Source organism: Rhinatrema bivittatum, chromosome 7 (genome assembly GCF_901001135.1).
Source record: "Rhinatrema bivittatum chromosome 7, aRhiBiv1.1, whole genome shotgun sequence".
Classification (NCBI taxonomy): Eukaryota; Metazoa; Chordata; class Amphibia; order Gymnophiona; family Rhinatrematidae; genus Rhinatrema; species Rhinatrema bivittatum.
The window spans coordinates 71,017,085-71,030,820 of record NC_042621.1 but is presented as its reverse complement, the minus strand read 5'-3'; the positions used below and the strand labels follow the sequence as shown (position 1 = coordinate 71,030,820).

The 13,736-nt window shown below is 41.7% G+C and overlaps 1 protein-coding gene across 4 annotated transcripts in view; it reads right to left on the bottom strand.

Annotated features, from left to right (window-relative positions):
* Positions 1 to 13,736, bottom strand: part of CNEP1R1 (CTD nuclear envelope phosphatase 1 regulatory subunit 1) — a 53,423-nt gene that overhangs the window by 18,100 nt on the left and 21,587 nt on the right. For all 4 annotated transcript variants that reach the window (XR_003857710.1, XM_029608503.1, XM_029608502.1 and 1 more), the window contains 2 exons: positions 6,013 to 6,084; positions 4,325 to 4,398 (listed from right to left, as the gene is read on the bottom strand). Coding sequence is in view for 3 of the 4 variants with exons in the window: in XM_029608503.1 (XP_029464363.1) it covers positions 4,325 to 4,398; positions 6,013 to 6,084 (146 nt within the window). In the remaining variant the exon portion in view is untranslated. The remainder of the gene's footprint in view (positions 1 to 4,324; positions 4,399 to 6,012; positions 6,085 to 13,736) is intronic.

The window sequence follows — 13,736 nt, the reverse complement described above, 5'->3', positions numbered from 1 at the left end:
AGGTATAAAGAGCCTCTACATCTAGGGTGGCCATTTTAAGATCAGTAGTGTCAATCTGTAGTTGTTCCAAAAAAACTATCATATCGGAGGAGTCTCTGATATAGGAAGGCATAGATGGAATAAACGGCGCTAAAAAATGATCAACAAAGCGAGATAAAGGTTCCAAAATTGAATCACAGCCCGACACAATGGGACGTCCCGGAGGATGGTTAACATTTTTGTGTATTTTGGGCAATGTATAAAATACAGGAACACGAGGATATTTCTTTATAAGGAAATTTACTTCTTTCAAAGTCAGAAAACCAGATTGTGAACCCAACTGCACCACCAACGATATTAGTTTCCGTATATCAGGAGTAGGGTCAGCATCCAGACGTTGATAGAATCGGGTATCATCTAGTTGACGCATGATCTCACATTCATTTACCAACTGCAGATGTTTCTGTGTTATCCAATCCATCTACTTGGATCCCACCTGGACCGGAAGATCCTGCATTAAAAGTCTTCTATGATCTAGTATCACATGATATTGCCTCTCTGGATTTTACTGATTCTGTTTTTCATAATTTATCACGATCAGAAAAAGCTGCCCTACAGGAATTGCAATCAGCACCAGACCTTATTATAAAGCCTGCTGATAAAGGCGGTATGATTGTTGTACAGAACAGGAATGACTATGAATGTGAGATCATGCGTCAACTAGATGATACCCGATTCTATCAACGTCTGGTTTTCTGACTTTGAAAGAAGTAAATTTCCTTATAAAGAAATATCCTCGTGTTCCTGTATTTTATACATTGCCCAAAAATGTTAACCATCCTCCGGGACGTCCCATTGTGTCGGGCTGTGATTCAATTTTGGAACCTTTATCTCGCTTTGTTGATCATTTTTTAGCGCCGTTTATTCCATCTATGCCTTCCTATATCAGAGACTCCTCCGATATGATAGTTTTTTTGGAACAACTACAGATTGACACTACTGATCTTAAAATGGCCACCCTAGATGTAGAGGCTCTTTATACCTCGATCCCACAAGATGAGGCAATTAATATTGCTGAAACTTTTTTTGATCAACGACCTAGACCTCATCGAATTCCTACTGACTTTCTGGTACAGTTATTGCAAATAGCCTTAAAAAAGAACTTTTTTGCCTTTAATCAAGAATTTTTTCTTCAGACGTGTGGTACTGCTATGGGGGCCACCATGGCCCCTGATTTGGCCAATTTGTATATGCATTTTTTTGAAGAACAATGGCTTCATGATCATCCATATCAGTGTCATTTACTAGTGTGGAAAAGGTACATTGATGACGTCTTTGTACTATGGAAAGGGAATGAAGACGTTTTTGCACTATTTTTAGATTGGCTGAATGCTTTAAATTGCCATCTTAAATTTACTGCCACCATTGAAACTCAGTCCATCACATTCTTGGATATAAGAATTACCATTATTGATGGGAAATTTGTTACATCACTTTTTAGGAAACCAGTCTGTTCAAATACTTATTTGCATTTTTCCAGTGCACATCCTAGAAATTTTAAACGTAACTTACCAGTTAGTCAGTTTATTCGTCTTAGACGACTTTGTACTGATATGCAGGATTTCGAGGTACAATCAAAAATGTTGTGTGACCGTTTTTCAGCCCGGGGATACCCTCGTTCAAGCATTAGAAAAGCCTATTTACGTGCAAAATATTCGCATCGCGAATGGCTTTTTTTGCCACGATCAGCAGAAGATTCCTCACGTCACACCTGCATTCTACCGTATTCCTCAGTGGCATCCAAGATTCGTCAATCCATACTCAAATATTGGCATGTTCTACAAACCAACGTCATTTTCAATACACCTCCCCGTATTACATTTTCTCGGGCTATGAATTTAAAAAATTTTTTAGTCAAATCTGACACTTCTATGACATCACATACTTTGCATATGTTACCAGGTTCACATAAGCCCTGCAGTTCCTGTTCTGTATGTTCTTCCTCTTTGACAATTTCAGGTCAAATGATTGTTCCCTCTGGCTATAAAATATTTTTGAAACACCACACTACTTGTGAATCCACCATGGTCATTTATCTAATTCAATGTCCGTGCTCTCTAATGTACATTGGAAAAACAAAACGTCTGTTGAAGACGAGAATGATAGAGCATCGTTCTAATATTCGAAATGCTAGAGTTAAGGAACCTTTAGTATCTCATTGCACTGAATTAGGACATTCATTTGATGATTTACGCTTTTGTGCAATCGATCATGTCCCTGTACATTGGCGTGGGGGCAATCGAGAACGTATATTGTTACAGTCTGAACAGCGGTGGATTTATCGTTTAAAAACAGTTCATCCCTTTGGTTTGAACAGTGAATTGGATTTATATTCATTTTTAGGCTGAATTTTGGATCATTTTTGAATTCAGTGTATTTTGACAGGTGTTCTGATATTCATTCATTGCTGATGGCTGACGTCATCTAGATGACGTATTTAAAGAGACGCTAGCCTCGGTTCGGGTTCCTCCATTTCCTTGTTTCCAAGATGGTTGAGACGTCTGGTCCCGTCTAAAAACGGTAGCTGTGGTGTTACGAGATAAGATAAGTAATTGTTTCACCTTTCTACAAGTATGCAATGCCCTCTCTTTTTATTTTGATCTCATTTTAGATTTATGGCTCTATCTTGAAGTATCTCTATACGCCCCTGATGAAGCTTATTCAAGCGAAACACCGGCCCGTGTAGGGCTCGTTTACCATCTTATGTATGAAAGAGTCATTTTTCATTATAATAATGGAGGACACTTTTAACTAATTGATTTTTGAAAAAGAAAAAAGAAAAATACTATAGTTTTTGCATTAAAGTTATGATGAAGGTGAATGATAGAGAAGACCGGTTAGTGTCTGTTTGAAAGTGACACATAACGTCAAGGCTTGCTGACACCTTCTTAGGCTAACAATTCTATTGTTATTTGGGTTCCACATTTTTGGGTGATTTAGGTAATTGAAATCTCCCATTATTATTGCACTGCCAAATTGGTTTGCTTCTCTGATTTCTCTTAGCATTTTGTCATCTGTCTGACCATTTTGTCCAGGTGGACGGTAGTATACTCCTATCACTATACTCTTACCCAACACACCTGGGATTTCTATTATTAGCTAAGAAAGAAACATAGAAATGACATCAAAAAAGGACCAAACAGTCCATCCAGTCTGCCCAGCAAGCTTATGGTAGCAAATGCCACATCATACAGGTCACCCCCATACTTAGTTTCCCAAACTGTCAAAGACAGGGCCCCTTATTGGTTGCTGTCTGAATCCAATTCCCCATTACCTCTTGCCGCTGAAGCAGAGAGCAATAGAGATGTGAATCGGAACTGAAATCCGAACCGATTCTGGTTCCGATTCACATCTCTAGAGAGCAATGTTGGAGTTGCATCAAAAGTATCAGGCTTATTAGTTAAGGGCAGTAACAGCTGTATCAGCAAGTTACCCCCATGCTTGTTTTCCCAGACCGTAAAATTCAATGTCCTTGTTGGTTGCTGTCTGAATCTAATTCCCCATTACCTCTTTTCCCCTTGTCGTTAAAGCAGAGAATAATACGGGAGTTGCATCAACGTATGAAGGCTTATTGGCTAAGGGTAGTAACCACTACACCAGAGTGTTACCCCCATGCACTCTTTTCCTCATTTCCATCCTCTAACCTTTAGGGATCCAGTGTTTATCCCATGCCCCTTTGAATTCTTTCACCATTTTTGTCTTCACCACCTCCTCCGAAAGAGCATTCCAGGCATCCATCACTCTCTCCGTGAAGAAATGTTTCCTGATGTTGGTTCTGAGTCTTCCTCCCTGGAGTTTTATTATGTGATCCCCCTAGTTCTACTGATTTCTTTCCAATGGAGGAAGTTTGTAGATTGCGCATCATTAAGACCTGCACCTCCTCTCCCCTCCATACATATTTAGGTCTTTCAACCTTTCCTCATAAGTCATTTGATGGAGACCCTCCACCATCCCTCAGAGGCCAAACAGGGAATTAGAAAATTAAAAGGCAAGGCAATGAGAGTTCTCTTGACATATTGTAACTCCCAAGTCATCAAAGGAAAATCTGTTTAATAAAATTTAAAAAGGTTCTCTCCTCTCAAGAGAGTGTACAAAGCTTTAAAGTTTGCATACTTAAGGAAGCATTTCAGCCTGGATGACTTCCGAATCATACAGATATAAAAAAGGTCACGCTGACTGTGCATACAAGTAGCCTTGGGAAAGGTAATGTGGGTAAGAAAGCTTCCTGGCCTGCAGGTTGCCACCCTCAACTCAGAATGGGGGTAGCAAAAGAGGGTTTACTTACTTTTTGAGTTTCAGGATCTATCAGCCAATTCCAAGCACCTGTAGCTGTACAGACTGATACAACGATAAGAATCACTGAAATTGAAATTATAAATGTTAGCTAATTAAAACAATCGTGCTACAGATTTCCTTTTTTTATTTATTTATTTTTTTTTTTTGAAGGGGGGTGGGGAAGAGAGTGGTTTTAGTTTGCAGGTTCTGTTCTATAACTCAAAATTTACAATCAGGTAAAAATTTCCTTGCAATTCCTACAGCCAGCCCAGTGGCTCAGCAGAAATGGACCAAGGCTCTGCTTCCCAAACTAGCTGGATGCTGTGGGGGCACAGTTTCCAGTCCCCAGGGGGAGGGGGAGGGAATTACTGCTATTGTTCAACAGCAACACCCAAGGGACCAGAATTAGGGTAGGCGCTAATCAGCTTCCGAAGAGAGTCCTAAATTCCATCTTCACGTTTTGTTATGGGTTGCGGTGAAACCGGTAAGTTACCGAGCCCTGCACACCTGCTCTATGTATGGGCACCTTAGTTTTCAGTTTTTATTTTCTTTCTCCTGGGAATTTCAATGCTACAGCAAAACAAATCAGTGGAAAAATGGCTTTGCTATAACAAACAGGAGAAAAATCAGGGGAAGTCATTTTTCCCAACGATTTGTTTTGGTATAGCTTTGAAATCCCCAAAATAAAAACTGAAAATGAAGTTATGTAGAAAACATGCACCTTGTACACACTAGCATTATGTAATAGGGATTACATCAAATAATAAAAGTGTACCATACCAACTGAACCTTTTGAAGTTATTATATTAATTTTCTTCAAGCTGTACAAAGTTGTCTTTTGCCTTTTACTTGTCAAAATTTAGCGACAGTATACATATTTTCATAACAATCAGTCTAATAATACATTCAATTTCTTTAAGTCATTTGTATTTTAATATTCATGTCATACAACTTGACTACTACTGATTTTTTCTTAACCAAACCGACTCATGATGTGTATTAGCATAAATCTTTAATATAGTTTGTAAACAGATTTCATTTTGTACCTATAACTCCTGGCCACTAACCAGTGCAGGCACATCTCTGCTGTAATCTAGCCTACATGTACTGCCTCAAGACCAAGAGTATAAGTGCACATTGGCTCCATGATCAATTCTGAAATCACCAGTGCGTCGCCAACACGACGCAGGTGTGTCGCCACACTTCCCGGTCCCCCGCTGATACCCAGCTGCTCCCCGGTCCTCCTCCGCCCGGGCTTAAAATGCTGTCAGCCCGGGCAGAACGGGGCAGGACAGCTGGAGTCAGTGGCATCGGCATGGTCTCTTCTTCCCGCCCCCCCCCCCCACAAGGCCCGGAAGAGGAAGTGGTGAGCATCGGGTGCGTGCGTGGGAAGAAGAGACCATGCTAGTGTGGTCAGAATCGGACCGAAGAACAGAAGAGAGGCGCAGTCTGAAGAATTGCACACAAGGCACAAGCATCTAGCCAGTTCAATACCACTGTCGTGGTATTACTGTCTGTAATATTAGAAGAGGAGAATGTGCAACTCCATCTGCTGGAAGGGAGACAGAACCCAGTGGTCTGGACTGATCCTGGTACGTACAGGGAAATAATTTTGGATGGATGTCAGTGTGCATGCTAACTGAACAGCCAATAATCATATCCATGCTCATACAGAAACCAATGGCATAATGAACTTACTTCTCCAGCGTCCAGTAGCAGGCTGTAAACATGAAATGTATTCAGTAAGTCTTCTCTCAAATGCTTTAAGATCTGGGAAAACAAAATCAGAGATGGGTCTGCTGTATTAGCACTATAGCCATCTGACAGCGCTTTGACTCTTAATACAAATAAACCATTGCTGCAGAAGATTTTACAGAGTAAACCTCTATAAAGTCATTTTAATAGCAACAAAACTATATAAACGACAAGGCATTTTGGTTTTAGATGTAATGACAGTCGGAAGTAATTTGGCAAATTTTTAAAGGATAACAGCGCATATGTAAGTTGCTCTAAATCAGAATTCAGCTGCAAGGGTCCTTACCGGTACTACAATGAAACAACACATTACCCCTATTTTGTATAAGTCTTAAAGTTAGTTTCAATTTTTCTTGATCGTTCTGAGAAAGTTGCTCTAGAGTGTTTGACTGCTCAAGTGTTCAATTGATCAATCAATAACTCTGATAGAGACATTTCTGCCTAAAGAGAACATCGAATGGAGAGATAATAAGTCATTGGACCTTTTTGCAAAGGATTGCAAGTTAATGATTTTTACAAAAAAATTTTTTAAATAAAAAACATAGAAAGATTAATCGAATAAAATATAAAAGTGTGTGTGGGAGGGTGGTAAGTTTATGATTACATTTACACAAAAACTGAAGCAAGGCCGTGGAGGCATGCATCAGGACACGTATGAAACTTACCTCATCCCTTAAAAGATTTTTGTAAAAAAATTTTCAATTTATATAAAATTACTGATTACATTATAGGGTGGGATTTTTTTTGGATATACTGGTTAGTTTTGTCTTACCTGAAGCGGAGATTTTTTTGAGTAGACAATAGTGTGACATGAAGGTATGGAGGTAACCAACGTTGCTGCTTTGCAGATATCCAGTAATGGAACCTTGTTCAAGTGGGCAACTGATGCTGCAGTGGCCGTATTTGGTGCGCCTGAGGCTTCTTGTAAAGTTTGATTGATGTTTGTTGTAACAAAACAGAATGCACTGTGATAACCAACTGGCGATGGTTGACCAGGATCATTTGGATTAAAGGAAAGGAAGAGCTGAAAAGGTCTTATGGGAGATTGAGTCCTTTGTTTATAGTAAGCCAGAGCCAGTTTACAGTCCAGCGAGTGGAGAAGTTTTTCACGATCATTGTTATGAGGCTTTGGCATGAAAATGGGCAGAGTGATGGGTTTGATTAAGATGAAAAGCAGAGACCACCTTGGGAAGGAAGGTGGGATGAGGACGAAGGGTAACTGTCGTGGTAGAATTCTAAATAAGGAGAATAGTGAACTAAGGCTTGTAACTCACTTACTCTCCTAGCTGATGTGATGGCCACTAAGAATATTGTTTTCCATGTCAGGTATTTAATGTGACTTGTGTCTAAGGGTTCAAAGGGAGGCAGCATTAGCTGCTCCAAGACAATGTTCAGGCCCCATGGTACAGGTGGCTTTGTCACCGGTGGTCTGAGACGAAGCATGCTCTTCATGAATCTGGAGATCAAAGGATGGTTAGAGATGGGCAGGCCATTATGAGAGTGATGAAAAGTGCTTGATAAGTACTCGAACTGCCGTAGTGGCCAAACCCGCCTGATAAAGCATATGAAGATACTCCAGTAGTTGCATGGCGGTGGAGGAGAATGGATCTAGGTTCTGGGGCTTACACCATGTCTGACAGCAATGCCATTTGCCAGCATAGTTACGTTGGTGGAAGGCTTCCTGGATGTGATAAGGATATCTTCTACCTGCGAAGGTAGGCCCAGGTGGTTTAATATTTGCCTTTCAATCTCCACACCGGAGATGGAGGGATTGATGCATTGGATGGAGGAGGGAGCCTCCTTCCTGTGTTAACAGTCGCAGATGGTTCTCCAGTGGAATTGGTGGGCGTATGGAAAGTTGCATGAGAAACACATACCATGGTTGTCTTGGCCATGCTGTAGCTATGAGGATCAGGTCCGCTATGTCCTGAATGTATTTCTGAATTGTCCTTGATATCAGCAAAATGGGAGGGTAGGCATACAGTAAACACGTCGTCCATGGGATAAGGAAGGCATCCAGGGAGTATCAAAGTTTGCTGGGGTAGATGGAACAAAAGATCTGTGTCTGACGGTTGCTTTCCGTGGCAAAGAGGTCGATTGTTGGGAAGCCCCATTTTTGGAAAATGGTGAGGGCCACGTCCCGATTTAAAGTCCATTCATGTGGGTGAAAAACCCTTAGGCGGTCCACCGTTATGTTGTCCAGACCCGGAAGGTAAGTGGCCTGGAGGGATACCTGGGCTGTACTCGCGCATTGGAGTATTCGAATTGCTTCCTCGATACAGTGTCCATGAACCGGACCTTCCTTCTTTGTTTATGTAGAACATGGTGACTTGGTTGTTGGTATGCACCATGAGACGTTTTCCTTGGACTTGAAAAGAGAAGGTCTGTAGCGCTCTCCAGATTGCGCGTAACTCTAGGAGATTGATTTGGTACATGGATTCTTGTGGAGACCAAAGTCCCTGAGTTTTGAGGTCGTTGAGGTGGGCTCCCCAACCTTTCCTGGAGGCATCCGTTGTGAGCATTGGCTGATGAGGGGGCAACCTGAAGGGAGCTCCTGAGGATAGGTTGATGGGAGAGAGCCACCATTGAATGTCTGCTTTCAATGGTTTGGTGAGTTGAACTCTGGAGTTGAGGGGCTGCAGGAATTGTGACCATTGAGATTTGAGGCCCCATTGCAAGCAGCGCATGTGCAGTCTTGTGTGGGGAACTACATGGATGACTGCTGCCATGTGGTCCAAAAGTTGAGGAACTTGGCGTGCCGATGCTTGATTTTGGCTGTATAAATTGTGCGCTAGGCCTGAAAGCATCCGCATCCCTGTCCTGAGGAAGAAAGGCTCTCTCCTCTACAGTATTGATGAGAGCTCCTATGAATTGCAGAGTTTGCGTAGGTTGTAGGTGTGATTTCTCGTAATTGATGAGAAACCCCAGTGTCTGGAGACAGTTGATCGTGCGTACCATGTGTGCTTGTAGCGTATTTGGATCCGATGCTACTAGCAACCAGTCTAGATAAGGGAATATTTGGATCGATAGTTGTCTTAGATGAGCCACCACCACTGCTAAACATTTCGTGAATACTCTTGGGGCCGAGGACAGGCCAAATGGCAGAACTTTGTATTTGTAGTGCATGTTCTGAACTTGAAAACAAAGGCAGCACCACAAAGATCGGTGCATGGGTATATGGGAGTACGCATCCTTCAGGTCGATTGGCTATGCTCTATCGGGCTGTAAGATGTTCTTGAGAGAGGTCATCTTGAACTTCTGTTTGTTGAGGTTTCGTAAATCCAGAATGGGGCGGAGACCCCCTGACTTCTTTGGGATAAGGAAGTACTGGGAATAGAACCCCTGATTTTGTTGTTGAAGAGGGATTGATTGAATAGATTTCTGAATCAGCAGATTTGTAATTTCTGCAGTGAGGGATGATAAGTGGGAAGATGTATTCCAAAGAGGAGGTATGGAAGGGTCAAGAAGCTCAAGTAATAACCTTCCTTGATTATGTTAAGTACCCATTGATCTGTGGTGATGGACTCCCAGTTGCTGAAAAAGTAGCGCAGACATCATCCTATGAATACTGGTGGGGTGGCTCTCTGGCACTCAAAAAGCAGGCAGTTGCTATTGTGGAGCTGGAGCCACCTGTTTAGGTTTTTACTGTTGATGAGGCCTGCCCCTTGATTGATTGGGTTGCGACGAAGGTCTTGGTTGACTATAGTGCTGAGACCTGTAAGGTATAAAAGGTCTACAGGATGCTCTTTGATAGGACCTTCTGCAATAGGATGTATAAAATCTTTTGAGGGCCCGTGTGCGTGTCAGAGGGGGTGGTGAGAGAGAGTACCGCCGTGCTTTGCTCCTTTAGATGGGACACCGTTTCCCCGAACTTGTCACCAAATAAGTTAATCACCCACACATGGGTGGGTGATTAACTCAACTCTTAAAACGGCTACGTCCTCTACTTTTTTTTCACGACTTTCGGACTATTCTTCAATCACTCATTTTCTCTGGATTGGATTATTGTAATTCTCTATATATAGGTCTTCCAGAAAACACACTTCACTCACTCCAACTAATCCAAAATGCAGCAGCACGTATTTTAACAAACTCCTCAAAAAAAAATCACATTACCCCAATACTTCAGTCTTTACATTGGTTACCAGTTAAATACAGAATACAATTTAAAATTTTGTCCATTATACATTCTCTTATCTACACTCCCAACTCAGTCACTTTATGCTCCATTCTTCGAATTTACAAACCGACTAGACACTTAAGATCATTGGAAAAAAACCTTCTTGACATTCCCTCACCTCGACAAGCCCGTCTTGATATTACTAGAAAAAGAGCTCTCTCAGTCATAGGTCCCATTCTATGGAATGCTTTACCAGACCCCATCAGATCCATATCTAATCCTAAGCATTTCAAAAAATCTTTTAAAACTCACCTATTCCGAACTGCATTTCAGATACTACCCACTAAATAATCATTTCACACCCTCAGAATACATATACTCAGTTAGGCACCCAACGTTCTCTTGATCTGTTTATTGATTTCTTTATGCTACCTATTTTATTTTAAACAATTTGTTATTTTATATTAATGAAAATTTTTGTAATTTTATACGTTAATCTACTTTCAATCATCACTGTTCCTATCTTAATTTTAATTGTTTTTACTTTTCAATTTTTATTTTTTGATATATGTAAACCGTTTTGACTAAACATTGTTTGTAAGGACGGTATAGAAATACTTTTAAATAAATAAAAATATCTGCCAACTTTTCGTGAACGTCCTCACGAATTGCACTTGCTTTTAGCCAAGAAAGTCACCTGGCTGCTATGGCCATTGAGGAAACTCTTGCAAAAGATTCAAAAGCCTCATTGACTGATCTAAGTAAGTGGCAGAGACCTTCTTCAATATCTAGGAAGACTTGTGGGAGGGTGTTATCCTCAGCCAGACAAATAGGGCGCAGTCTTTGAAGACACTCATATAGATATTGTGTCATGTAAAACTGATGATGATGTATTTTCGTAGACAACATTGCTGAATGGTACACTCTTTGGCCAAAATCATCCATGCATTTGTGATCTCGTCCCGGGGGTGCGTTTGCATGGATCTTGGAGCGCTTTGCTTTTGCTAATGCTGTCTCAACTACGATGGAGTTGTGGGAAAGTTGAGTGGAGTCATAAATGGCAAAATTTCTCATTCTGTATTTTAAATCTGTCTTATGAGATGCGGCCATGGTGGAAAAAGGGGTTTCCCACATCTTGTGTAGGACCCCATCAAGGACCAAATGAGGCAGTAAGGCCGTTGGTTCTGGTGGCATTTCAAATATTTTAAGAATTCCCAGCATCTCAGCTCTGGGATCAGGAATTTTGCCTGTCTCCACTTGAAGATTTCCCACTTTCTCAATTTTGCGTACAAGAGGTCCTCCGGTGGTGAATACGGCTCTGGTAAACCTTCTGGCGAGTCAGAGGGCATTCCCGTGGAGGAATTTGGGGGAGGATGAGGTGATTTGTGAATCCAGTCAGCGTGGGAGAGCCAGTGATGGAAGGTCAGCTGGAGCAGGAGGTCTAGGAGCAGGCGATGAAGGTGGAGAGTGGTGAGGAGACTACCGGTGGATCCGATTTCGCATGCTTAAGATCTTCAAAAAATAAACAATGCTTGCGAAATTTTCATCATGGCCATGGATGCCAGGGATCCTGGTTGTGGAGGGTAAGTGCCCCGGTGTTAAGGATGGTCTTGTAGGTAATGCAGCCAACAAGATATCCTGTGGAGTCCTTCTTCTGAGCTGAGGTGTAGGTGAAATAACCGGAGATGGTCTGTGTCTTTTTACAAGGGATATTTGCAGTTGAGGAGATAACCTTTTGCTGCGAGATACCAAAGACAAATCCAAAAAAGAACCTTCACTGATTGATGCATGCTTTTGAAGACTGGGAATCTGGGTCAGAAAGGAGCTCAATATCTACATCTGAACTGTCACGTGGACGTTTAGGTGTTGTAGAGCGTCCAGCGTGAGTAGATGAGGCTCTGTGTGTGTGTTTGTCTCTGTGAGACTTCTTATTTATTTATTTATTTTTAATTTTTATATACCGAAGTTCTAGTAGGGACTACAAATCACTCCGGTTTACATAAAACCAAGAACTGCTCAACAGATAGCGGAGCTTTACATGGAACCGTATAACATATGGAACAGTATAACTGGTTGACAATTTAACATAGTGCTAAATAAAGTGATAATATTTTAACTGGTAATAAAGAAATATAATATTTTATATAAGAAGTATAACTATTTAACGTAGCAATAAATATAAATATAAGCAATTTCTTGTGGAGCAGTAGTTGTTGTTCCTGGCCCAATTGGGTCGGTAGTGTGGAAGCATGCATCGCGGTTTGCATGACGCTTGGGGTGCGTTGTAAGCGAAAATGTTTCTTATGCGCCGTATATGCTCAGGTCGCTCCGTGTGCGTTGGAGTCAAATGCGAAGGTGCGCCGTGCGTCGGCTTTTTCTGATGTTTCAACTGCGTCGAGTCCTTTGGCGCCGGGGAGCGGGGTCGACCTGAAACAGTGCCCTGTGGCCCGATCGATGTACCCATGACTCTTTTGTCCCGCTGCAGTACCTCTGCCGGTGCCCTGGCTTTTTTTGGGAGGCTCTAAGGGGCTGTCAAACCCGAGCCTGGTACCTGAATCGGTACAGCGCATTTCACTTGGTCCAAGGGAGGAGGCCCTCTTCATGGACACTTTACCTTTCTTTGCTGGTCCCGATGAAGAATATGTGGAGGCTGTTGGGGCGTAAGAGCCCGTTCGGAGACGCTCCATCTTTTCAGCACACTGGCACTGGGCCCTCAGGGACATCCGACCACAGTCTCTACATGAGGCTTGGTCGTGGTCCAGGCCTAAACAAATATAGCAATAGTTAAGTCCATCAGATGGCTTCGGAGCCATCTCGGATCGAAAAATTTGCAAAAATCGCAAAAAAGATTTCCTAACAGGAAAAAAGGGTCTGAGAGGAAAACCCCACGTGCGAATGGCTCACGGAAAAAAAGAAACTGAGGAGAAGAGGGGAAATCGCGCGGGAAGATGACCGTGCAGCCACACAGAGTCAAAGCTCTGTGACTCACTGAGGAAACTCTGCCTACTTCGGGTCGCAAGCACTCCCAGACAGCATGGCTAATTCAGCTCTGCAATCGACGGGAAAAAACTCTTTCACATTCATATATTTGCAATTCAAGATGGAACTTGTTGTACAAGTATGTCCCACTCCTTCCAAGCAACACCATATATTTTGGGGCAATTTTACCAGTTTAAAAAATAGCCCTCTTTGGGCTACTCTAAGACCTCCACTGGTATTTATTTTAGAGTCCAATGGAGTCCATTTGAGAGGAGAAATACTTTGTTCTACAATGTTAGGTCCAATCTCTAATATATTTGCATATAAATAAATATGCTGTGGCTAAACAACATCTAAGAATGGATGTGTGAAAGTCAGGTGATGTATGGAAAAAGCACTGGCTGAGGCTCTGAGAGATAAAACAGCAGCGACAGCCACAATTTACAAAATATTTACTTTTTTACAGCTATGCTGCCTTCTTTTTTAAGCTTATTCTTAGGTTTATTTTTATATCACTACACTTTTTTTTAGAACAAAAATATAGGCTGCCAAAATGACTTCCTTAACT